This window comes from Adiantum capillus-veneris, chromosome 13 (genome assembly GCF_014529385.1).
Source record: "Adiantum capillus-veneris isolate H3 chromosome 13, ASM1452938v2, whole genome shotgun sequence".
Lineage (NCBI taxonomy): Eukaryota > Viridiplantae > Streptophyta > Polypodiopsida > Polypodiales > Pteridaceae > Adiantum > Adiantum capillus-veneris.
The window spans coordinates 72690803-72715063 of NC_140943.1; the positions used below are offsets into that span (position 1 = coordinate 72690803).

Sequence of the window (24261 nt, forward strand, 5' to 3'; positions counted from 1 at the left end):
TTATAAGTCAGTGGGAACTAGAGAATTAACTCAAAAGGGACAAACTGGACACATGGCGGCTCCAGGTGACTTTACCACCTCCAGCATGAAGAGGGGGCGCCCAATTTGAGAGAGGAGGCTGATTTTTTCCATTAAGTGACCTGCACTGTGTGTGTGAGTAGTGGCTGCAAGTCTACAGCTTTAATGGAAAGCTTGTCTTCTCCTCTGTCTCATGTAGCACGATGACTTGCTCTCGTGCATCTCTCTCTCCCCTTTGGCACATATGGTAATGCCCCACTAGTTGGGCTACTCAGATGAATATGTACAGTTCTGGGAGTTTATGCGTGTTTGCCAACGCAAGAGCCTTCTGAACAGGAACCGGATTAGCTAATTGCTAATCCCCCACAGGTACACACAGTTCCATCGCGAGAGATTGCGAGTTTGGAGAGTTTTCTCGCGTGAAAACTCGTCCAATTCACAGGGGAATTGTCCCAATGTGTGTGGGAGCCCTTGGGACATGCGTAGGCGTGTTCGCTCCGCTAAAAACAATCCGAAACAGGGAATTACAGCCTGCTGTGTTTCTCTGCAGGTTTAGGGTTTCGTACCTAAACTACAAGGGAACACCAGGGGAGCCTCGTGAGAGCCTTGGGATGCGTGTGCAGGCTTTTGGACACCCGACAGTGAAAAACAGAGAATTACAGCCCGCTGAATTTCTATGACAGCTCACCAGAAAGCTTCCAGATAGCGAGGGAATTTGCCCTAGATAGGTACTTTTGACCTACAGGGGTTTTTGCACCGTTATGCTGCCAAAATCCGGTCGAAAACCTGCGTTTTCAGCCCTCGCCAAGTTTGGACAGCTTTGTGAAAGCTTGTACTAAGTGGTTGGATCATCTACCTATAATTGAATAAAGAAATACCGAAAGGGGCGCCAATCTTTGGGGCCTGTGCGCAGTGACATTCTAGTCGCTGGACGCATCTGTGTTCTCTTTCCTTCTCAGTGCTCTGTGTAAAGTTAACAGGTAATTGAAATAGTACCGCCCTCTACGTTGTACAGGCCGGTTATATCATTCCTTAGAAAGACCCAGCCACAGCAAAAGCACTAGCATGTTTGTCCATCAAGCATTGATATTCCCTTTTCCCTTTGTGGTTTGCCACAATTGGTAGTTTTAGGTCGAAAAGTCAAGTTTAGAGCACATTTTTGGCATGTACTTGGTGAACAGTTCGGCACTTTGTCACATTTTTCATCTGCATTCCATCCATAGCCATTTCGGAAGCATAACTTCTCAAGCAAGAACCCTCATAGCCAGCGTTTTCATTCCCTTGGAGACTTGGCTATTTCAGCCCATAGATCAACATTTTCCCTCATGCATGCTAGCATTTTGGGACACCAGCAGCCAGTGTTTGTAACCAGCCATTAGCGTTTGCAAAGGCATCTTTGACCAACATTTTAAACGCAGCAGAAGTGGCGTTTCTAGCCAGTGAAGGCCATCATTTTGCTGTCAGCATTCAACGTTTTGAAGGACTGCATTGGCGGGGTTATCAGCAGGGAAATTCAGCAAGAAGGACCAGCAGAACAGCGATTTCAAGATCAGCAAAGCCAACGTTTTTTATACTGCAGATCGGCGTTTTTAAAAGACAGCAGATCAGCGTTTTACACAGCAGTAGAGTTGGCGTTTTTTGCAGCCGCAAACTTTAGCAAATTCAGCAGTTCAAGACAGTAGACAGAGCATCATTCGAAGCCAGCATTCAGTAGCAATCATCGTCGCCGTCGACTTCAACCTAGACACACTTTGCATCAACATTTTGTACCAATTTTGTGCAATCAATAGCATAGACTACTCTCGCCATCGAGAGTGGGGCCCTTGGAGGAGGGTTTGACAACTTTCCGGTGTCGTATTCTCTTCTCTCTCTATCTCTCAGTCTCAGCACCTTCATTCACAGTGTTATCCACTTTGTTTGTGTCCGTTGCACTCTCTCACTAAAGGAACGGAAGGCTCTCCCTTCCGTAAGTAAAGGGAACCCTTGAGCACAGTTCGGAGCACTCATCTTCGGCAAAGTTCAGCATTCACTTCTGCTGCACCTAACATTAAAACGTTGCAAGACCTTGTGAATATACTCTTCGTGTGATAGTTCAAGTATTCCATGCTTACGATCTCTCTTGATACGCATACCAAGAAAATGATGTGCATCACCCAAATCCTTCATGGCAAACTACTTGCTTAAGGCATCCTTGAGAAGTGCAATCTCATCTTTGGACTTCCCGGCTATAAGCATATCATCCATGTACAAGATCAGAATGATGAGGGAACCGTCGTTCAACCTCCTTGTGTAAGCGGTGATCCTCTTGGCTCCGTACATAACTTTGGGATTGAATATACTTATCAAACTTGATGTACCATTACCTTGAACCTTGCTTTAGTCCATACAAAGATTTCTTGAGTCTACACACCAGTTTTGCCCTTGTTGGCTTCTCAGGCTTGATCTAAAAACCTTCTGGCTGCTTCATGTAGACATCTTCTTCAAAATTTCCGTGAAGAAACTTCTTCACATCCATTTGGACCAATTTCATGTCCTCAATGGCTACTAAACCAAGTACAAGACGTAGTGTAGTCATCTTGACTACTGGAGAAAAAATCTCATTGAAATCTATGCCTTTCTTCTGCTTAAAGCCTTCAGCAAACAATCTAAACTTATACTTAGGCTCGGGATCTTTTGCTATATATTTCTTCTTGTATACCCATTTGCAAAGCGCTGCCTGTTTACCCTCTGGTAACTTTGTCAATTCCCAAGTTTCATTGGCTAAAATTGAGTTATACTCAAATTGCATAGCCTGCTCCCACTTCACGCTATCTTCCATCTGAATAGCTTCTTTATAACAAGTGGGCTCATCGCAGTCAGTGTGACTAACACATAATCCAATCCTGGCTCAAACCACTCAAGTCCATGAGATACACGCATAGATCTCCTCACTGCCTGCTGACTGCTGGATTCTGCTCTCTCTAAAGCACTACTAGTGCTAGGAACATCGCCAATAGACTGAGTTGGTTTTCCTAAATTTGTAGAGTTTACATCAAATCTGACTTTCTGATATTCGGCCTCTAACAAGTTGTCTATGCATTTTAGACTCATTAAATATCACTTGTGAGCTACGAATAACCTTTCTAGATTCTGGGTGCCAGAGACGATATCCCATCTTTCCATCTGTACCATAACCAATGAAGATGCACTTGTGTGATTTGGGATCTAGCTTCTTGCGAAGTTCTTTGGGAATATGTGAGAATGATTCACACCCAAACACACGTAATCTATCAATAAGTTGGCTTCTTGCCGGTCCACATCTCCTACGGAACCTTGAAATTCAATAGAGTACTAGGCGATCTATTTACGATGTGTACAGCTATCATAACAGCCTCTCCCAAGGTTGCATCCGTGCGTACGTACGGAACCATTCAATACGGTACAACCATACGGTATGGTACCGTACGTATAGTACGACACTGTACTGCCAACTTGAAAATTTTGGGGGAAATCAACACTAAGTGTACTGATTTTGGCGGACAGTTTTGGCGAGCCCTTTTGTGTGGTTTAGGCTTTATTGAAGTGTATGCCTTGGCTTAAAACTTTGGGACGCATCTGTTACAATTTCCAGAGCGCAAATTTGTGCAAAGACCTTCACAGACAGTCACACAGTTTCACGTACTCTTTGCGACCCCCCGTCCTCTCTAAGCATTTGGTCTTCTCTCACATTCCTCGAGTGTGTGCATTGTAATGTTAATTTGTTTATGAGTCTAATTTTTGAAAGGTGAGCATAATTTCAATATAATATGGTTTTTTTACAAATGGTACGTACATCTTACGTACTTGACAGGTGGTTCAGTACTGAAGTGCGTTCCATACGTACCGTAACCATGTCGTACACTACGTACCTTTCCATACTCAGGAGGTAGATTCGCCATAGATAACATGGTTGTGAATCTTTCTTGAATCGTGCCATTCATACGCTCAGCAATTCCATTCTAAGCAAGTGTGTACGGCGTAGTAAACTGTACACGAATTCTTGAACTCTGTGGAGACATATTCTCCACCATTGTCAATTCGAAAAGCTTTTAGTTTTCTACCAGATTGGTTCTCAATCATGGCTAAGAATATCTGGAATATAGAAAACACTTCGTCTTTCCCCTTCAATAGGTAGATCCACACCTTTCGAGTAGAGTCATCTATAAATGTCAGGAAATACAATGCTCCCCCTAGAGATTTGTGTGGCATAGGCCCACATAAATCACTATGAACCAAATCTAGAGGGTTTCCCAACTCTCAAAGTAATGGCGAGGAAGTTTGCCTAGTTTGCTTGCCATAGATGCAATGCTCACATAAATTGAAATCAGAAAAATTTAACACAGGTAAGTAGCCCAAACATTGAAGGACTTTCATTCCTTTTTGGCACATAAGGCCTAGCCAGCTATGCCACAACTCAGTAGAAGGCTGTTCGGCTACATAGATGGAACTCTCTTTGACTGAAGAGACATATAAAGAGTACAATGAACCAAATTTGTGACCTTCTATGACAACCAAATTTACTTTACACACCATCCAAGAACCATAGTTCAAAACAGCAGTATAGCCTAGAGCATCAAACTGACTAAACTCTTAGTCACTGTAGGAACATGTCTGACTCCACGAAGCATAAATTCAATGTCATTTGTCGTGCATAACTTGACATCTCCCATACCGTATATATCAAGTTGATAGGAATCTCCAAGCTTGACTGAACCATGCATAGCAGTATATGTGAAGAACCATTTCCGATGGGGAGTAACATGGAAACTCGCACATGAATCAATGATCCAATTTTGAGCATAACACTCATTAAGAGCCAATAACGCATATGGACTCAAATCGAAAGTGAAAACAAGCACATCTGATGGTTGTTGTACGTCAAGAACAATCTCTAGATGTGGAGATTCAACCACATTCATCTCCTCTATCTTTACATTGCTCTTTGAAGCGCCACACTTCACAATTGTTGTACTCTTTTCACGTTGTAAAACACGGCGATCTTTCTTTAAATGGCCTTTCTTACCACAATGATAGCATCTACATTTCTCAAGTCACCGCCCCGACTCTTGCTACAATTGTGGCGATCCTTACGATTTTGGGAACGTCCGCGGCCCACCACTATCGAGGGATTGACGTCTAATCTCATCAGTGAGAAATGCACTAGTAACATCACCGAACTTCGGTTTACCGCCTCGTGCGGAGTTACTAATCGAGGTATTGAATGTATCCCAAGAAGAAGGCAAAGAGCATAACAAGAAAATGGCCTTCATTTTATCATCAAAATTCAACCCTTTTGATGTCAGTTGAGAAAATGTGCTATTGACTGCATTAACACAGCTATCTTCTTTCATATTCAAGCGCATAAGTTTCTTCATCAAGAAAACTTTGTTAGAAGCAGTTTTTTTCATTCCAAGTTGAGCATAGAGAGTCCCAAAGCTCTCGTGTTGTAGTCTTGTCCATAATCGTGAAGAATATGGTCTCGCCAAGATGTAATCTAATCGTGGCCATAGTACGGGGCATCTAGCTCTTCCCACTGATCATCAGTGTAAGCATTCTCTCTACGCTCTTTCAATGGTGCTACCAGGCCCTTGTTGGCCAATACATTAAGCATATGTTACTTCCAAATCGTAAAATTTGTGCCGTCAAATTTTTTTTATGTAGTAGTCTACCCTTTCCGAAGCACTACTAACAGCCATAACTCAAGAGAAAATGACCAAAGATTTATGGCGAAAATTGCTGGGAGAATTTCGGCAAAGTTTTCCCTAAAACAGGAGTAGAAACTCAAGACAAAATGAGGTAGAATCACTGGCTGTAAGCAGTCAAATGTGTCAAGAATGCATATGGTCGACTCGTGAGGAAAATCCGGCAGAGTCTCCTTTGTGCAGGGAGCAAAATCTCAAACCTGACAAGACAAAATCAACGCATAAACTGCCAAAAGCAACCACTGGACATAAGATTGACGTAACAAACTGTCTGTGACTGCCAACTTGGTGTCAAAAAGCAAAAGTGTCCGTCCAAATACATAGCATATACCATATGGCGAGGATATCGAAAGAGGGGTACTCCAGCAATCTGTATCACCGAAAGTCTCTCAGCATTCGAGAACACCCCAACTCAAGAAAACCTCATGCAAACGGCCCTCCAAAGGCTACTCAAGACTAGCCACAGTTTCACAAAGGGCTCTTCTGGTCCGAGTCTCAGAAAATGACCGGAAAAACTACCAAAAACGCCAAAAAATGGCTCCAAACGATGTACAATAGACAATAACCACAACTCAATGTATATGAGAAATCGCGCACAAATGGACGTCAAGATGCATACAGTAAATAAATCCCTGCGGGGATATCTGCTCTCAAAAGAGCTCAATGGCACTGTGTAACTCAAGAAAGTATGCATATGCCAACGCATGACCGTTCGCAAAGAAATTGCCGCCAAAATGACTACCAAGAATGCCTGAAAGGCGCTGTACCTGTGCGTATCTGAAAACCTATAAAACCTGTAAAACTCCACTTGCAATGTCGATGCAGAACGCTATGCCTTGACCGAAAAGCAATAGGTCAAGAATGCCTGAAAGACGCTGTACCTGTGCGTATCTGAAAACCTGTAAAACTCCACTTGTAATGTCGATGCAAAACGCTACGCCTCGACCGAAAAGCGATCTACGGTCAAATCTCCAACGCTAACTCCACCTGTAGTGTCGATGCGAATCTACGCTCCGAGCAGTGTTTTCACATGCGCACTTCACTTGCGCCACGTGGACACGCTTCTACCATAGTCTAGCATGAGACTTAGCTTAGGATTGAGCTTGGCACCTTTCTGAGCCTCTAGCAGGACGTGCATGTTCAGGCCAGTCACACTTGCATACCCTCTCTTACACAAGAACAGTCATTTCATCATGCAGGCATTTTACCGTGTGAACCACCTCTTATAAGTCATTTTATTAAAAGTGACTTTTGGAATTCTTTTTGTAAGTTTGTTGGAAACGTAGATAGGGAAAATTGCTAAAGATCTATAAAAGAAACCCATCGGGCACTTAGTAGAAGCAGAAGAAGCACGGACACAGAAAGAGCAAGCACCGCAGCAGACCGGCAGGCACCCTCAGGCTCCCAACGTTTTCTCAACAGTTCAGCCCATCGTTTTCAGCATCAGCAGTTCAGCGTTTTCAGCCCGCAGCCACCAGCGTTTTCAGTTTTCAGCCCTTAGCTTTGCCGGACCGCAACTCCCCGTTGCAGTTCCTCGCCGCATTGACCAACCAGCAGTAGATCGGCCTGGCATTTTCAGTTTTCAGCCAAGACAGCCAACGTTTGCAATTCCAGCCCATATCAGCCAACGTTTTGCATTCTCAGCCTTTGCACGACTCGGTGGTTGCAGATCAGCCCCACAGTACCGCCACAGTAACAAAGCACCAGCAGAGCATCTAGCGTTTTCAGTTTCCTGTGTGCTCAGGAAAACGTCTCTCGAGAGAGGCCGCTAGCACAGAGAGTAGCTGCTCTGTGTCCCACTAATTGAGCAAAAATCTGTCTCGTGGTGGGAATCGAGGACTCAAGCAAAATCCATAGGTGTATGCATCAATCAATCCCCAAAAGCCATACATCCAATCTCTGTTTGCGTCTGAGAGTGATGTCGAGGCCGTAAAAAGCGATGTCGAAGCTGAAGAGGATGATGCCGGAGATGTCGAAGTTGATGTTGAAGACGCTGAAATCGATGTCGGTGAGAGTCGACGACGAAACTAATGTCGATGCTCAAACCGAGAGTACCTGAGATGGTGTCGATGTCGAAGCCGAATGTGCGCACACACTGTGCGCGTCGATGTCGAAGCCGGAGAAGTCTGAGTCGAAATCAAAGAGCTTGATGTCGGAGAGCCCAGAGCCGGAGAGTGGGATGCCCATGTCAGAGAAGCCCACTCTCTCTCTCTCTCTCTCTCTCTCTCTCTCTCTCTCTCTCTCTCTCTCTCTCTCTCTCTCTCTCTCTCTCTCTCTCTCTGCTTGTAGCGCTACACCTGTAACCCACGATGTCTTGCTTCTACAGCACTATTCGACATATAATTGGCAGCATTATCTACTTGAGTCTGTAGCGCTATTGTTGAGTCTCTCAAAAAATTAACACTATTGTCTAGTTTAGGTAGCGTTGTTTTTACAGTAGCCAATGATGTGCCTCTCTGCTTGATTTGCTTCGAAAATCTCTCTCCCCTCGTTGAGCTTTGCCAAAGCCGCTTGCTAGATTCCTGTAGGTTGCAGAGTGTCAAGCTCGTACAACTCACAAGCTCATTGTCTGTCAGAGCTTTTGAGCCTTAGTTCAAATCGAAGCTCGTGCACGCGCCGCTGTCGGAGGCGGGAGAACTGTCGTGCTCTAATACCACTTGTGAGGCGAGCGGATACGTGCGGAGTGCGAGTGCACGAGTGCAGTGCAGCAGGACACGAGGTGTGGTGGAGCTCTTGTGGATAACTGTCCACGATTCCTTATTCTTTTATGCTATGTAAATGAATAAGGTTAGTAAATGGGCGGTGCCCGGCGTCGTGCCCAGATGGTCTGCACCCTTACAGGTCTCTGCAGCACTCTCACCACAAAGGTTTCTATGGAGCAGCCACTTTCTTCAGAGTTGCAAGTAACGAGCATCATGTATATTGACTACACAAGGCATTGTATGGCCTCAAGCAAGCCCCTAGAGCTTGGTACCTATGGATTGCCAACTTCTTCCATCGTATCGGGCTTAGATGTACCTGAACTGCTACGTAGCTCCCCACATTACATGGATTGCCAAGATTCGGGTACGTCATGCAATCACCTGAGTCGACTTTTCATGGTCTGACAAGATTCGTACATCATGCAATCACCTGAGTCGACTTTTGAGATGACGGATCTTGGGCTCTTGCACTTATGCTTCCATTTTGAGATCTATCAGACACCTCAAGTGATCTTCTCTGAGTGGAAGTATTCCAAAGACATCCTTCACAAATTCGGGATAACCACATAAGACCCATCACCACTCCCCTTGAGCCCGGGGAGAATGCATCCTTACTTGATCCCTCCCCTGTGGTTGATCACACTCTGTATTTGTGGACTCTCTTGTATGGTTGATGTACTCTCGCTTAGACATTGCCTCTTCAATTTTAGTGTTGAGTTCTTTTTCGGCCAAGCCTCGTCAGCGACATCAACAATGTGCTATGCGTACTTTGCGGTACATCTATCGCACCTTGAAGTTTGGTATACTCTAAGGTCGCCGCAAAGGATGCACATTGCTCTCTCTCTCTCTCTCTCTCTCTCTCTCTCTCTCTCTCTCTCTCTCTCTCTCTCTCTCTCTCTCTCTCTCTCTCTCTCTCTCTCTCTCTCTCTCTCTCTACATTGGCTACCAGCACACCATGGCCACATGAATGACACTGTGAACTTGCGAATTTCCAGAAGCGGTTTCTCTGTCAGGTCCTCACCTACACGCACCATGGGACCAAAACCAACACAGCAAACAACCCCCCCGAAGCCGGACATCATGGAAGGGAATACGCCACCATGCTCACTACGAGACATATGGGGACTCATCTCCTCGATGCATACCACCATCATGAAGCAGAGCGATGAAATCAAAAACCTAGCTCTAAAAAACCAAGAATTGGAACACAAGCTCCAAATGCAAGACCTACGAGTCCGTCATCAAGAGGAGAAGATGCAAGAGCTCCAGGGTGTTCTTGATAAGCAAGCGGCTACAATGCAAGACACGCTAGCCACACATGATGAAAAGATTGCGCAGATGAATGTATCCGAAAATGTGGGCTCTTGGAAAGATGCATTGAAAAACACACCAATGCCTCAAACTTCCCCGCCTCAAACTTCCCCAATGAATAGAGACATGTATGCCAATGAGGATGAAAAAGAATACACCGAACAAGAGAAAAGAAAAATGAACATCGTGATACGAGGCATCCCCGAATCCGACAACGAGAAGGTCATTACCTTGAACACCGACATCACGGAAATGATCTCCGCTAACTTCGGAATGCATGATGTGGTGGTATATGGAGCACATCGAGTAGGCAAGAAGAAACCCGAAGCAAATCGGGCAATCGTATGTACACTTCTGGATGCCCGAAAGAGGGCTATTATCCTCGAAAACACCCGCATCTACTTAAAGGATAGCTCACTATACATTAGTGAAGATAGAACGCCGAACCAACAAAAGACCAGACGTGAAGCATACGAAGCTCGCATAAACAAAAAAACAGCCCAAGCAGACACGAAAGGGGAAAAAGAGGAAACAAAATGACAATGCGAGACCCATGGGCAGGCACTGTCAACGACAAACACGGAATGGGAAACTCTATCAAAAGACTACACAAATCTCAAGAGGCGGAAAAGAAGAAACTATGAGCTACGCACGGAGACACAAGCCATAGCCAACTTCAAGAAAAATCCCAAAAAAGAATGGCTGAAAATAAAAGGACGAAGACAGGATATTATGGGGGACATAAGCCCAGATGACATGTACATGTATGTGGAACAACTATATGTACATAATAATGCGGAAGAAATGCCACACATGCAAACCGATCTCCATGCCCAAGACCACTTTGATTTTGAAACGGTTAAAAAAGGCATACAGAAACTTGCAAATGGGAAAGCTCCGGACATACTACACTTGAGCTCAGAAATGCTTAAATGGTCAGGTATGAGAGCCAGAGAGTGGATACATAGAATGCTAAACCAAGCCATTGTTCAAGGGCTACCCGAGGATTGGCAAAAAAACTGGATCAAAGCACTTTACAAAAAAGGGGATGTAAATCGGCCTACCAACTACCGTACCATTATGGTAGGATCTTGCATGGCAAAGCTTTTGGGAAGCATCTTAGAACAAAGCATAAGCACATGGGCGGAGACAAATGGAAAACAAGCAAAAGAACAAGCAGGTTTCCGACCAAAACATAGCACCATTGATCACCTTGTTTCACTGAGGGTATTAATGAAAGAGAGTCGGCTAAAGGGAAAAACATTATCTTGTTGCTTTGTAGTTTTCACCAAAGCCTTTGACACGGTCCCGAGAATGGGTATATGGAAAAGGATGGAATGCATAGAAGTACCGATGCATCTCAAGAGTGTGGTAGAACATCTCTATGACAGAGTCATATGTCAACTAAAAACGCACGTAGGGCTGTTTAAAGCTTTCTCAAGCAACATGGGGGTCAAACAAGGATGCCCTCTCTCCCCTACTCTTTTTGGACTGTGCATTGATCAAATAGAAAGCTTCCTCCCTCAACTAGAAGGGGATGAACAAGCCATCGGGATGCTTACACTTCTCATGCTCATCTATGCAGACGATGTGGCTCTTTTCGCCCATGACATTACAGCTCTACAGAAATTGGTCGATGCTTTACATGCTTTTTGTGAAAATGTGGGTCTATCTGAAACCGGCCTGTTCAATCCAAAAAGGGCGGTAGACTTTACTTCAAACCTTGATTTAGCTTTCACCCATTATTAGTCGTCTACTTTACCTGTACTTTCAAGACACAACAAAGGGGAGACGGATACAGGCTGCTAGATTGCACCTGTATGAGTAGACCGACACCAGATTTTTGCCCCTAACTTAGGCGCCCCTTTCGGTATTTCTTTATTGTTTAAAAGAGGGAATAAACGTTGTGGTTCCCTACAAACTGCCCCGCACAAGCTTGGCTGAATTTCAACTGTTCCGGCCTGATTTCGGCAGCATAACTGTACTAGGACCCTTCACAGTCAGTATTCCCACGCATTGAATGACTTTCCCAACGCATACGGGCACTTTACAAAACCTGGCGAGAATCTGCAGCACGCTGAATTCTCTGTTTTTAGCTCCGAAAATGCGCCAGATCACCTGTACAGCGGGCACCTCGCGTCCCTGAACCTCCTGGGGGTATTAGGGACCGTTTAGGGCCAAAACCCTAAACCTGCAAAAATACACAGCAGGCTGTAATTTACTGTTTCGGGCTCCGTTTCGCGTGCCGGTCGCATCCGTAGCAAGTCCTCGAGCTCCCACACCTGTAGGGCTACTTGCCCTTTGAATCGGACGAGATTTCTGGCGTGAAACCTCTCCGAATTCACCTGTACCTGCGAGGGATTAGCCGCTAGCTAATCCAGTACCTGTGCAAGAGGCTCTTGCCTCGGCAATCGCGCATGAACCCACACAGCTGTACATTGGTCAATTGAAAAGCCCACTAGAGGGGCATAACATACTGCCATAGAGGAGAGAGAGGGCAGTGCGTAGCGTGCAAGGCATCACTCCTAGCACCGCACTGTACATAGGAGGGAAAGCAAGCACTCCATAGCTCTTAACCTGTGACAAAATCTGAAAATGAGCCTCTCCCACCTTAAAATTCAGCGCCACCTTCTCTTGCATGAGGAAAGTGCACCAGAATGTGCCACTTGGCGCATTTACAAGCATTTTCCCGTTTCGGGGTTGCCGCCTAAAAATCTCCCAACCGGTTGCCCAGTTGACTTCACGGCAGAGTAAGAAAATGTTCTCCTTGTCATTCCGGAGGTAATGACACAAACACATTTTCAGGTCCCAAAATAGCAGTTCCCTAAATTTTAGGAGATGCTGCCATTGTATCTTTCTAGGTCATCTGACCCTCTTTGTACACAGTAGCCACACCCAAAACTGAAATGTAGCCTCTGTAGCAAAGGATTCCACTTTGGCTAGTCAATGACCCCACTTTGGCTAACCATACTCTTTGTCCAACCTTAGTGCTCTCTCGCCCTCAGGCCTGGACTCCCTCTGGACAGTTCCACACTAGCTATGCAATGCAGGGCAGTTAGATTTCCCGAGGGGTGTTTCCAAAAAGTGAAAGTAAATAAATAATAAGAAAGAAATCAACAAAAAGGATAGATAGTAGTCACACGCTGGTGACATACCCCCCTCTTGAAATCTCAAACGTCCTCGTTTGCATCTATGTCGTACATGCTCACAGTCAACACTAATGTATTCAACGCCTATCGACTCATGTACGACACATACATGCTCATTGTCAACCCTCGTGTATTCAACACCTCGTCGACACATGTATTTCCTGCGTGTGAACCCTGTCCCAATGACATAGTGGTAGCTTCGCACTCTGCCATTGCTTTGAGTCACTAACTTTCCAATGACAAAATGGTAGCTACACATTTTGCCACTGTCTTATAGTACACATTGGATCCCGTAACACTTTCGAGCATACCCAAACCGCCGACAGTTTAAGAATGCAGTTACACATGTACTCTTTAATAGAAGCAATTACTGTATCCTTGACAAACTGATAAGAAATACTCACTTCTATAGCACTAACCAAACTTTTGGACATTCCATAAGAGCAATTGCCAAACTGACAATCTGTACAACTCTAACATTCAGGTAACAGGTATTTCATTTGAGCTCACTTTAAATACCATATACATCATTTGTTTCAGAAGCCATTGTCACACTGACAATCCATGTAGCTTTGAAACTCAAGGGGTCAAGGTAGGTTGCAAATCGAAGGCTTCAAGGTAAAGTGATAACACAGTTGGTGACTCTGCAAGTTCACCTTCTTCCATCCACTTAGCATCCATTGGTGGATAGTTTCTGAACTTTACCAGGTAACGCCTAGCAACCTTGCCTTTCACTTTCCTTTCTGTGTGCGCCAAAATCTGTTCGGGGACCAAGATCTCGTCAAGTTCCTCGACTTCCGGCTGATCTTCAGCTGGCATATCTTCTGGCACATCACCCACATAGGGTCTGAGAAGACTCACATGAAACGCATTGTGAATCTTCCAACTGTCAGGCAATTTCAGCCTATATGCAACATCACTGATTATGTCGCACACTTGAAAAGGCCCATAGTAACGCATGCTGAGCTTTGGAAACAATCTTTCCTTGCCCTTCATCTTCTTTAACCTTGCCTTTTCAAAGCGTAAAAGCACCCAATCACCAAGTGAAAATACCACTTCACGACGGTGATGATCAGCTGCTTTCTTTTGCTTTGCCTGAGTCTTTTCTAAGGCCACTTTGACCTTCTTGTACATTTCATCCAAGTCCTCAACATACTTATCTGCTTCAAATATCTTGTCCTTTGTATGCAGTATGGGAGGAACTTTCTTGCCACCTTCAACTATCTCGAAAGGTGCCTTGCCAGTTGATGAACGCACTGTATTATTGTATGCATACTCCACCAATGTCAAATATTGCTCCCACTTTCCTTTATGCTCTGACACATAACACTTTAGCAGATCTAGGACAATAGAATTTGCCTCTTCTGACTACCCATCTGTTTGAGGATGAAATGACGAAGAGAATATGAGCGTTGTGCCCATATTCTCAAACAAGCCTCTCCAGAACAAACTTGTCATGCGTGGATCACGGTCGCTAACAATCGACTGTGGCATGCCATGATACTTGAAAATATTGCTCATAAACAAGCGTGCCATCTGATCTGGCTTTATCTTCTTCCTGACAGGAATAAAATGAGCCTGCTTGCTGAATCTGCAAATAATGGTCCAAATACTATCGTTTCCTGTCTGCGTTCTCGGAAGATCAAAGATAAAATCCATAGCAATCTTTCCCATGGTTTGTCTGGAATAGGTAGTGGTTGCAATAATCCTGGTGCCTTTTGCCTGTCAAACTTGACCTTCTGGCAAATTAGGCATTCTCGCACAAAGGCATCCACATCCCTTCTCAATGTAGGCCAATAGAAGAATGTCTCAACCGCTTTAACTGTAGCATCGATACCACGATGCCGTGCATACGGTGGGACATGACTCTCTTCCATAACTTTGCGTCGCAATGGCTTTGTGACACACAATCTGCCATGCATCATCATGAACCCATCTTTGAGAAGATAGTGTTCATGACGTTGTCCATCCATTAGCTGCTCGAAGACCCTTGCAAAATCTTCATCATTTGCATATTGTTCCCTCATATCATCAAGTTCATGATGATAAGGAATTGACACAGCTTAAATTTGTGGCTTCCTTGACAAGGCATCAGCCACAACGTTCTTCTTGCCTTCCACATGCACAATCTGAAAATGGAACATGGACAAGATATTTGCCCATCGCATATGCTTCTCAGATAACTTTGTCTGTGTCAAGAAGTATCGCAAGGTCTGATGGTCCGTTTGGACAACGAAATCTGCACCTAGCAGGTAGTGTTTCCAACTTAAGAGCACATGAATCACAGCCAGTAACTCTTTCTCATAGACCTGCATGGTCATCTCTGGCCCTTGCAAAATTTTGCTCTCATAGGCTACTACCCTGCCATCTTGCATTAGCACTGCACCAATGCTACTACCACAGGCGTCACATTGGACCACAAATGACTTCCTAAGATCTGGCAACACAATGACTGGATCTGAAGTCATCTTTTCCTTTAAGAGATTAAAAGCTGAAATCTCTTTCTGTGTCCATCTAAAGGTGACTGCCTTCTTTTGAAGAGCATGTAAAGGTGAAGCAATCTCAGCAAAATTTCGGATAAATCTTCTGTAATAGGAGCATAGTCCCAAGAAACTTCGGACATCGTGCACCGTCTTCAAATCTGGCCATGACTTGATCGCTTCAACTTTTGCAGGATCCATTCTGACACCATCCTTTGAGACAATGTGTCCCAGAAAGTGAATCTCTTCCAGAAAAAAATCACTTTTCTTTGCATTGATGAGCAACCTATGACTGCGTAGCTCTTTGAACACAATGGCCAAGTAATGCCTATGCTCCTCTTCATTCTTTGAGTAGACTATCATGTCATCAAAGAATGTACCAACAAACTGCTGGTGTGGACGGAAAATTCTGTCCATCATCCTATTCAACGTAGCAGGAGCATTTGGGAGACCAAAGGGCATCACTAAAAATTCGTAAAGGCCAAACGTCGTTCTAAAGGCAGTCTTGTGCACATCCTCTCATCTAATGCGGATCTGATGGTACCCACTCTTTAGATCTATCCTGCTAAACATAGCTGCTCCTTCTAATTTGTCCAGAATATCATCAATTGTAGGTATAGGGAACCTATTCTTGATGGTATTCTTGTTCAATGCACAGTAGTCGATGCACATACGCCATGAGCCATCCTTTTTCTGCACCAACAACACTGGAGAACAGAATGGAGATGAACTGGGCTGAATCAGCCCCTTTTCTAACAGCTCCTGTACATGGCCCATTATCTCTTTCTGTTGAGCCGCACTAACCCTGTACGGAGGCTTATTTGGTGGGCTACTGCCTGGCACCAAATCTATCGCATGATCCTCGGGTCTCTCTGGCGGTAATTGAGATGGTAATGAATCGGAGAAACAGTCACTATACTGTTGTAAAAACATTGACCTTTCTTTATCTAGCACAGATAAATTTGATTCATCACAATCTGACACTTCACGTGCAAAAACCAAGTACGCAGAAAGATACTTTTTCATTACAGAAGTAATAGCAGAAGCTGATACAGTGGGAATAGACTCCCCTTTAAGCTTTACATCCAGAATGTGAGTCTTTCCCCTGCTCTGAACACTGATCTTTTTGTTGTAGGCATCCATGATTCCCTGTACATGAAATAACCAAGGAATACCTAACAACACATCACATCCGTACAGTGGCATGATGTAAAATTCTTCAACATCTACATAGGACTGGATATGTAGGCGCAACTTTCCAATGATGGGTGTCACAGCCTCTGTATGGCCAGGACATGCCAAACCTGCCTCTGCTGTATACCCCATCTCTTCAGGTCTGATTTCCAACTTGGAAGCCAATTCTGGGGAAATGAAGTTGGCTTTGGCACCTGGATCAAAGAAGATAAGCACTGTTTGATCCCTGACCTTTCCCCATGCTTTGCAAAGCTCACTTGCATCTAAATTTGGCTTGTCGCCCACCATATCTGGCACTAGACCAGCCATGGGCTTCTTTCCTTTCCTGTCCTCTTTGTCTTCAGAATCAGCTGGCCTTTTCTTTGTAGGACAGTTGTAAGCAATGTGGCCAGGCTGCTCACAGATAAAGCATTTGTTCTCTGACCTCAGGACCTTCTTTTGCTCTTCCGACTTGCGAGGAAAACGTCTTTTCCATTTCTTCGCTGGTCCCTTTTCTGATTCAGTCGTAGCTTTGTCTTTCCCTGCGTTGGCTGTCTCCTGAGTCACTTTAGGAACCTCCTTGGGAACATACTTCTTCGCTGAATTTTTCTTGGTTGATCCTTCCTTGACGCCAGTATTGAATTCACAATATTCTCCCTTGAGCAAACCATTGCCAGTGTTTGCTACCTCGATGAGCTACGTCAAAGTATTGACTTTGGTCTTCGTACAGTACTTTCTCAATCCTTTGGGTAGGCCACAACAGTATTTTTCAATCTGTTCTGTCAATGGCACAAACCTACAGGAAGTTACTGGAAGTAGAGCTTTCCAAAACTTCCGATTGTAGTTATCCAGATTCTTGCAAGTAGCAGCATTAAGCTGGTGCCATTCTATCATGACATCTACTTCAAAGTCATCAGATAACCACGTTGCTACAAAAATCTGCTTGAAGTAAATCCATGTGGACGGAGCTTGCCCTTGAAGCAATAAAGTTGTCCACCATTGTCCCGCATTCCCTGTCAAGAAAGTGGCTGCCTTGCGGACCTTTGAGACCTTTGAAGCCTCTGTAAAGTTTCCCCCTGCATAGGCCTTGTCAAACTGCTGGAGGAATGAGAGAGCCTTCTTCCTGTCATCAAACCCTGTAAAGGTCGTGAATGTCACACCTTTGCCACCTTCTTTGTACGGAGTTGGCCTCTCCAACGGCGTTAAGTTGTCATATGGAAGTGACTGAAACATGGGAACACTGTTAGGGTTCATCTGTGTTCCCTGACAGCAGTTAAGTTGACATGGAAATGCCATATTTGGCTGCTAATTTGTAATTCGAGCCATACCAAAATTTGCCTGTGGCATTCCAAATTGGCCCTGAGTGCTTTGAAACCCTGGTAGCATGCCCGTGATACCATACATGGGGTTAGGCATCATCGTTTGAGCACCCCCAAACACTGTTCCTGGCGTGTAAAACTGATCTCCAGGTGCATGACCAGCCATGCTCTGGAATACCGATCCACCTCCAAAATAGCCAGGGTGTACTGAAGGTGGTGGAAAGACTTGTTGCATAGCCTGTAGGTTGCTTCCCTCCCATTAGAACCAGCTATAGGCTGTTGAAAGGTGGCTGGCTGAACTGGTACAGCTTGAAAGACTGGCATCTCAGCCACCTGTTCTTGCACCTTAGGCACAGGTTGTGGAGACTGCATGTTCTCCGTCAAGTGTACAGGTGTTTCCATTGACTGTGCAGTATGAATCACCTGTGCTTGAGCCTTAACAGGCTTCTGAATACGATCCAGTGACCCAACTTGCTGAGACGGAACAGGAGGTTGCAGAAAGGCTAAAAACCTCGGATTCTGCATTACTTGTGTGAACATAGCCACAGCAGTAGCCAACTGGGTCCTGAATATATCATCATCCGTCTGTGGTGGTCTTGAAGACTCACCCACTTCATGTGTCTGTTGACCTTGTGAAGAGCAAACCTCTTCAGTCACATCATCTGGTCTGTCAGCCATAATTGCAATTCCCTGTGTCTAGTCTATGATCCCCTGTGTCTTCAAGCCCAAACTGACCAAGGCTCACTTCTATGGGAAAAAGTGATTTAATCCCGTCGATGGAACCATGAAACCGGCCTGTTCAATCCAAAAAGGGCGGTAGACTTTACTTCAAACCTTGATTTAGTCATCTACTTTACCTGTACTTTCAAGACACAACAAAGGGGAGAGGGATACAGGCTGCTAGATTGCACTTGTATGAGTAGACCGACACCAGATTGGCCCCTAACTTAGGCGCCCCTTTCGGTATTTCTTTATTGTTTAAAAGAGGGAATAAACACTGTGGTTCCCTACAAGCTGCCCCGCACAAGCTTGGCTGAATTTCAACTGTTCCGGCCTGATTTCGGCAGCATAACTGTACTAGGACCCTTCACAGTCAGTATTCCCACGCATTGAATGACTTTCCCGACGCATACGGGCACTTTACAAAACCTGGCGAGAATCTGCAGCACGCTGAATTCTCTGTTTTTAGCCCCGAAAATGCGCCAGATCATCTGTACAGCGGTCCCCTCGCATCCCCGAACCTCCTGGGGGTATTAGGGACCGTTTAGGGCCAAAACCCTAAACCTGCAAAAATACACAGCAGGCTGTAATTTACTGTTTCGGGCTCCGTTTCGCGTGCCGGTCGCATCCGTAGCAAGTCCTCGAGCTCCCGCACCTGTAGGGCTACTTGCCCTTTGAATCGGACGAGATTTCTGGCGTGAAACCTCTCCGAATTCACCTGTACCTGCGGGGGATTAGCCGCTAGCTAATCCAGTACCTGTGCAAGAGGCTCTTGCCTCGACAATCGCGCATGAACCCACACAACTGTACATTGGTCAATTGAAAAGCCCACTAGAGGGGCATAACATACTATCATAGAGGAGAGAGAGGACAGTGCGTAGCGTGCAGGGCATCACTCCTGGCACCGCACTGTACATAGGAGGGAAAGTAAGCACTCCATAGCTCTTAACCTGCGACAAAATCTGAAAATGAGCCTCTCCCAGCTTAAAATTCAGCGCCACCTTCTCTTGCATGAGGAAAGTGCACCAAAATGTGCCACTTGGCGCATTTACAAGCATTTTCCCGTTTCGGGGTTGCCGCCTAAAAATCTCCCAACCGGTTGCCCAGTTGACTTCACGGCAGAGTAAGAAAATGTTCTCCTTGTCATTCCGGAGGTAATGACGCAAACACATTTTCAGGTCCCAAAATAGCAATTCCCTAAATTTTAGGAGATGCTGCCATTGTATCTTTCTAGGTCATCTAACCCTCTTTGTACACTGCAGCCACACCCAAAACTGAAATGTAGCCTCTATAGCAAAGGATTCCACTTTGGCTAGTCAATGACCCCACTTTGGCTAACCATAGTCTTTGTCCAACCTTAGTGCTCTCTTGCCCTCAGGCCTGGACTCCCTCTGGACAGTTCCACACTAGCTATGCAATGCAGGGCAGTTAGATTTCCCAAGGGGTGTTTCCAAAAAGTGAAAGTAAATAAATAATAAGAAAGAAATCAACAAAAAGGATAGATAGTAGTCACGCGCTAAGGATAGATAGTAGTCACGCGCTCGTGACACTATCAATCAATGTAGACAAAACAAAGTTCATGATTGTAAAGACTCGTAAGATGGGTATCCACGCCCCCCTCATGTATCAAGGGAAACAAATTGAGAAAGTCGACAGTTTCAAGTACTTGGGGATTGACATTCCGTGCAACTATGCTTGGGGACAATGCGCACATAATAGAATTGACATCGGCCATGCCAAGTACTATCAATTTGAAAACATGTGGACACAAGGAAGCATAAAAAGATGGGAGATAAAAGCGACCATTTTTGAGACATGCATGGTGCACGCCATCCTCTACGGAGTGGAAATCTAGGGAGCAAGCATTTCAGCCCACACATGGAATGAAATTGAAAAAATTCAAAAAAAGTTTCCATGTAGACACATGGGGGTCAAAAAGACGACACCATACTCCGTGCTACTCTTGGAGACAGGCACGAGACCACTAGAAATGAAAGCATTGAAAAGAATGTACATGTATATCATGAAGGTCAAAGCGATGCCTACTACTCGAATCCCCCACATTGCATGGGAAACGGGATGTGCGTCACAAAAGACAAAGAAAAGCAAATTTCTGTCATCGAGCCTCATACAGGACATTAAGAAATGGTTCGCTAAATGGAATGTAGAGGCATATGTGGACATGCTTATTGAGGAGGGCAAGGAGGGAGAACACATGCTGAATTTTGACATTGCATTACTAAATAGCCTCCACACCAAGTGGAAGACAACGCAACACCGCTCGAAATTTGAATACTATTGCAAGCATGTCAACACAAAGTATTGGGCAGGCTATAAAACAAACCCAATGGAAGCCCAGGCCCACATACGAACACCCATGCCCCACATGGCACGAAGAGCCATTTCTTTAATGCGCACAAGGTCACATATGCTCAAAATAGAAACAGAGGGCTGGCTGAAAATTGATGCTTCTAAACGGATATGCACATCATGTACAATGCAAGCTCCCGAAGATGAAGCACATGTGACATTGGAATGCCCAGAATATGCTCACATCCGGGCTAATTTTCAACCACTCCTAAGCGGTTGTTCTACCTTTGCGGATCTATTATCCAAGACAGACCCCTCCCCTACAGCTCTCAGAACATACCTCACCCGCATACTTGAGCATCAAAAGACACTCATAGGAACACAAAAGAGAACAACACACACCATACACCCCCGTGAGGGGAGACTATGTATCACTTTGAGGTCCCATGGGTCATTTCTGGCCCCCCGCGGACATTAATACCAAATCAAATCTCTCTCTCTCTCTCTCTCTCTCTCTCTCTCTCTCTCTCTCTCTCTCTCTCTCTCTCTCTCTCTCTCTCTCTCTCTCTCTCTCTCTCTCTCTCTCTCTCTCTCTCCGTGGATAGAGCCGATACAAGAGTTGGGCACAAAGATGGCTTTCTATAGTTTCTCCACCTCTCGGGGGATGGGTTTGTGATTCGACCTAGCTATATGGACACGCATATTTCTCATGGTTTGTGTTGTGCCATTGGCCAGATACGCACGTCCTCACATCAGCTCGAGATTGAGACTGGCAGATTCAGAGGGACACCAGTAGATAGCAGGATATGCCGCTTATGCCATCTAGAACCAGAGACAGAGATACATTACATATGTCATTGCCCAGTGTACTATGAGATACGAGGCCGTTTTCATTGTCTATTTAGAGAAGGTTTTGGGCCTCTATCTAGGGTCATGAGTTATGAGGATCAGAGATGTCTTGGGCTATATCTACTTGAGTTACACAGACATAGAGAAACTTTACTTAGGAGAGCTGAAGAGAGACAACCCCAGAGACAAATCACAGATTTCTTTACACACTAGATATTGTACACCCAGAAGAACAGACAGAGGAGCATTCAATAGTGGAGAGGTCTGCCCGCACTACTGGCATTCTCATAGACCGAGCATTGGAGCTAGGGAGATCTAGACGACCCCGATGGAGAAGAGGAGCTACACAGCTTCGAAGGAGGCTACAGCAAAGGATTCGAGCCATACTTTTTCGTCGTCCAGAGTGCAGATGAATATGGATCTCTATGAAGATGGATCTCTACTTCCCTCCCATATTGTCTACACATTGTACTGCTTAGTTCACACATTTCACGCCTTTCACCTTTCACACCTATCAGCTTAGTTTAGGATTCCACAATATTTATATTTTGTTATCCTAGTTTAATTTATTTTGTTAATCTGACTTTGTATCAAATACACCGCATTGTAACTTTTTGGTCTCATAGGTCACTTTGGCCTTTTGAAGACGTTAATATAACATTTCATTTCTCTCTCTCTCTCTCTCTCTCTCTCTCTCTCTCTCTCTCTCTCTCTCTCTCTCTCTCTCTCTCTCTCTCTCTCTCTCTCTCTCTCTCTCTCTCTCTCTCTCTCTCTCTCTCTCTCTCTCTCTCTCTCTCTCTCTCTCTCTCTCTCTCTCGCGCGCGCGCGCGCTCCCACACTTTTGATTCTCAAGGAAATTATGATGGTTTTCAAATTGATGGGTTTGTTGTTTTGACATATTTCTTAACTAGCTTTTCTTGTGTCGCTCTCTACCCTAAATAAAGTAATTACTCCCACCACTTCTTAGTCATTGCACTTGCCGATGCAAGATTTAATTTGCAGGCAAACATCAAGCTTGTTACAACTGAAATCAAGTAGATGAACTTAACAAAGAAGAAAATTGAACCCATGTCTTTCTTAGTATGTACAAAAGTTAAAACTACCAAAGACGTCTTCTAACCATCGGTGGTCCCATAATAGCCCTTCTAGCATCTAAACTAGGGGCCAGGTAATCAATATTTGCGCAATTGAGCTCTCTCGAGTAAATGTCCCCCAATGATGTACATTGAAGTTTCATGCCCGCTATCGCATTTGATATCTTTTGATTACTAAATGGTGATATCCAATATGAAGGACCAATTTTATTCCATAGATCATTGTATTGGTTAACTGACCACATTGCACAAGTCGTGTGCCAATCGTCATACTGTTTAATTGACCATCAGGCACAAGTGGTGCGCTCTGTCATCTCACCTCATTCCAGTATTTTGGTCTGAAATGAATACCAAATCTATTTCGAACTACACAAGGAGGTTCATATGACATCCCTCTTCATTAATCATGTATTACTGATTGCATACTGCACATCTATGAAAAAGTTAGCCGATTTACAAATCCAGCTGCTCTGATAACTGCCCTGTCTCTAAGCTTAAGCGCAACTGCACTAATGATTCTTGACAGTAGCTCTCTAATATGTGAGAATGCCTACTATTTCCTGCACCATAGTTGGAATTCACCCACATTCCTACATGCCCCTGCCCAGAATAAGAAAAATGCTAGAAGACCAGCCTCTCTTCCTCATGTCTCACCTTTTGTATGCATTATAAAACAAAATGAAGCAAACATGAAGAAGCTTTACCGGTGTAATGTAAGCGAGGGTTGCGACTTGACAGGGTGAGATGCGACGGCCATAATAAGGGTTTACCAAGGGTGGTCCGCAGAGGCCGCCCCCATCTCTGCAGAGGAGCCAACGCTCCTGCTGTCAGTCTTACAGCCATACAAGTGGAAATTTGAACACAACTGTCAGAAAAGAAAAAAATGAACTTTTAACGTCCTAGGTAGTAGGAACAATCCTCAAAATCGAGAGAGAGAGAGAGAGAGAGAGAGAGAGAGAGAGAGGAGAGGTTGAGTTCAGACCAGGCCGGAGGAAGAACAACTTGATGTAGATCTATTGCCGACTCATTTGAATAGAGGAGGCAGAGCGACAAAAGAGATAGCACTAACACATCTGGCCACGAGGCCAGTTATAGCGGCGACCAAATGATGTTGTGGAATATACCATGGCCGGTTGGCAATCTTGAGCACAAAGGCTCCAGCCGGCCATCGGCCGGTGACAAGGCGCACGCTGATTGGTTGGATTGAATGCGCACAAGCTGGCTGGTAGAGGTGAGGGTTGGGCTACAACGGCCAGTCAGCCACTCCACGGCCAAAAAAAGCATGCGCCACGTAGGCACATGCTCCTGTAAGGTTCTGTTTGGCTGGCTGGCCGTCGCCTTGTGCTCATGTTAAGAGAGTGGTTGAGAAAGCCAACAGCTGTTCTGGGGGGGGGGGAGAAAAGGTGGACGCGGAGG

At 44.9% G+C, this 24261-nt stretch overlaps 1 protein-coding gene across 6 annotated transcripts in view; it reads right to left on the bottom strand.

Moving 5' to 3' along the window:
• LOC147444240 (Putative thiol-disulfide oxidoreductase DCC) overlaps positions 1 to 23968 on the bottom strand; it is a 114753-nt gene extending 90785 nt beyond the window's left edge. Inside the window, exons 1-2 of one of the 6 annotated variants that reach the window (XR_015190110.1) lie at positions 23828 to 23968; positions 23550 to 23710 (exon numbers count right to left, since the gene is read on the bottom strand). Coding sequence is in view for 5 of the 6 variants with exons in the window: in XM_086527813.1 (XP_086383939.1) it covers positions 23550 to 23688 (139 nt within the window). In the remaining variant the exon portion in view is untranslated. Of the gene's footprint in view, positions 1 to 23549; positions 23761 to 23827 lie in introns of those variants that run through there. The other 5 variants (XM_086527813.1, XM_086527815.1, XM_086527811.1 and 2 more) reach the window with 5 other exon arrangements.
• Positions 23969 to 24261: the final 293 nt, after the last annotated feature.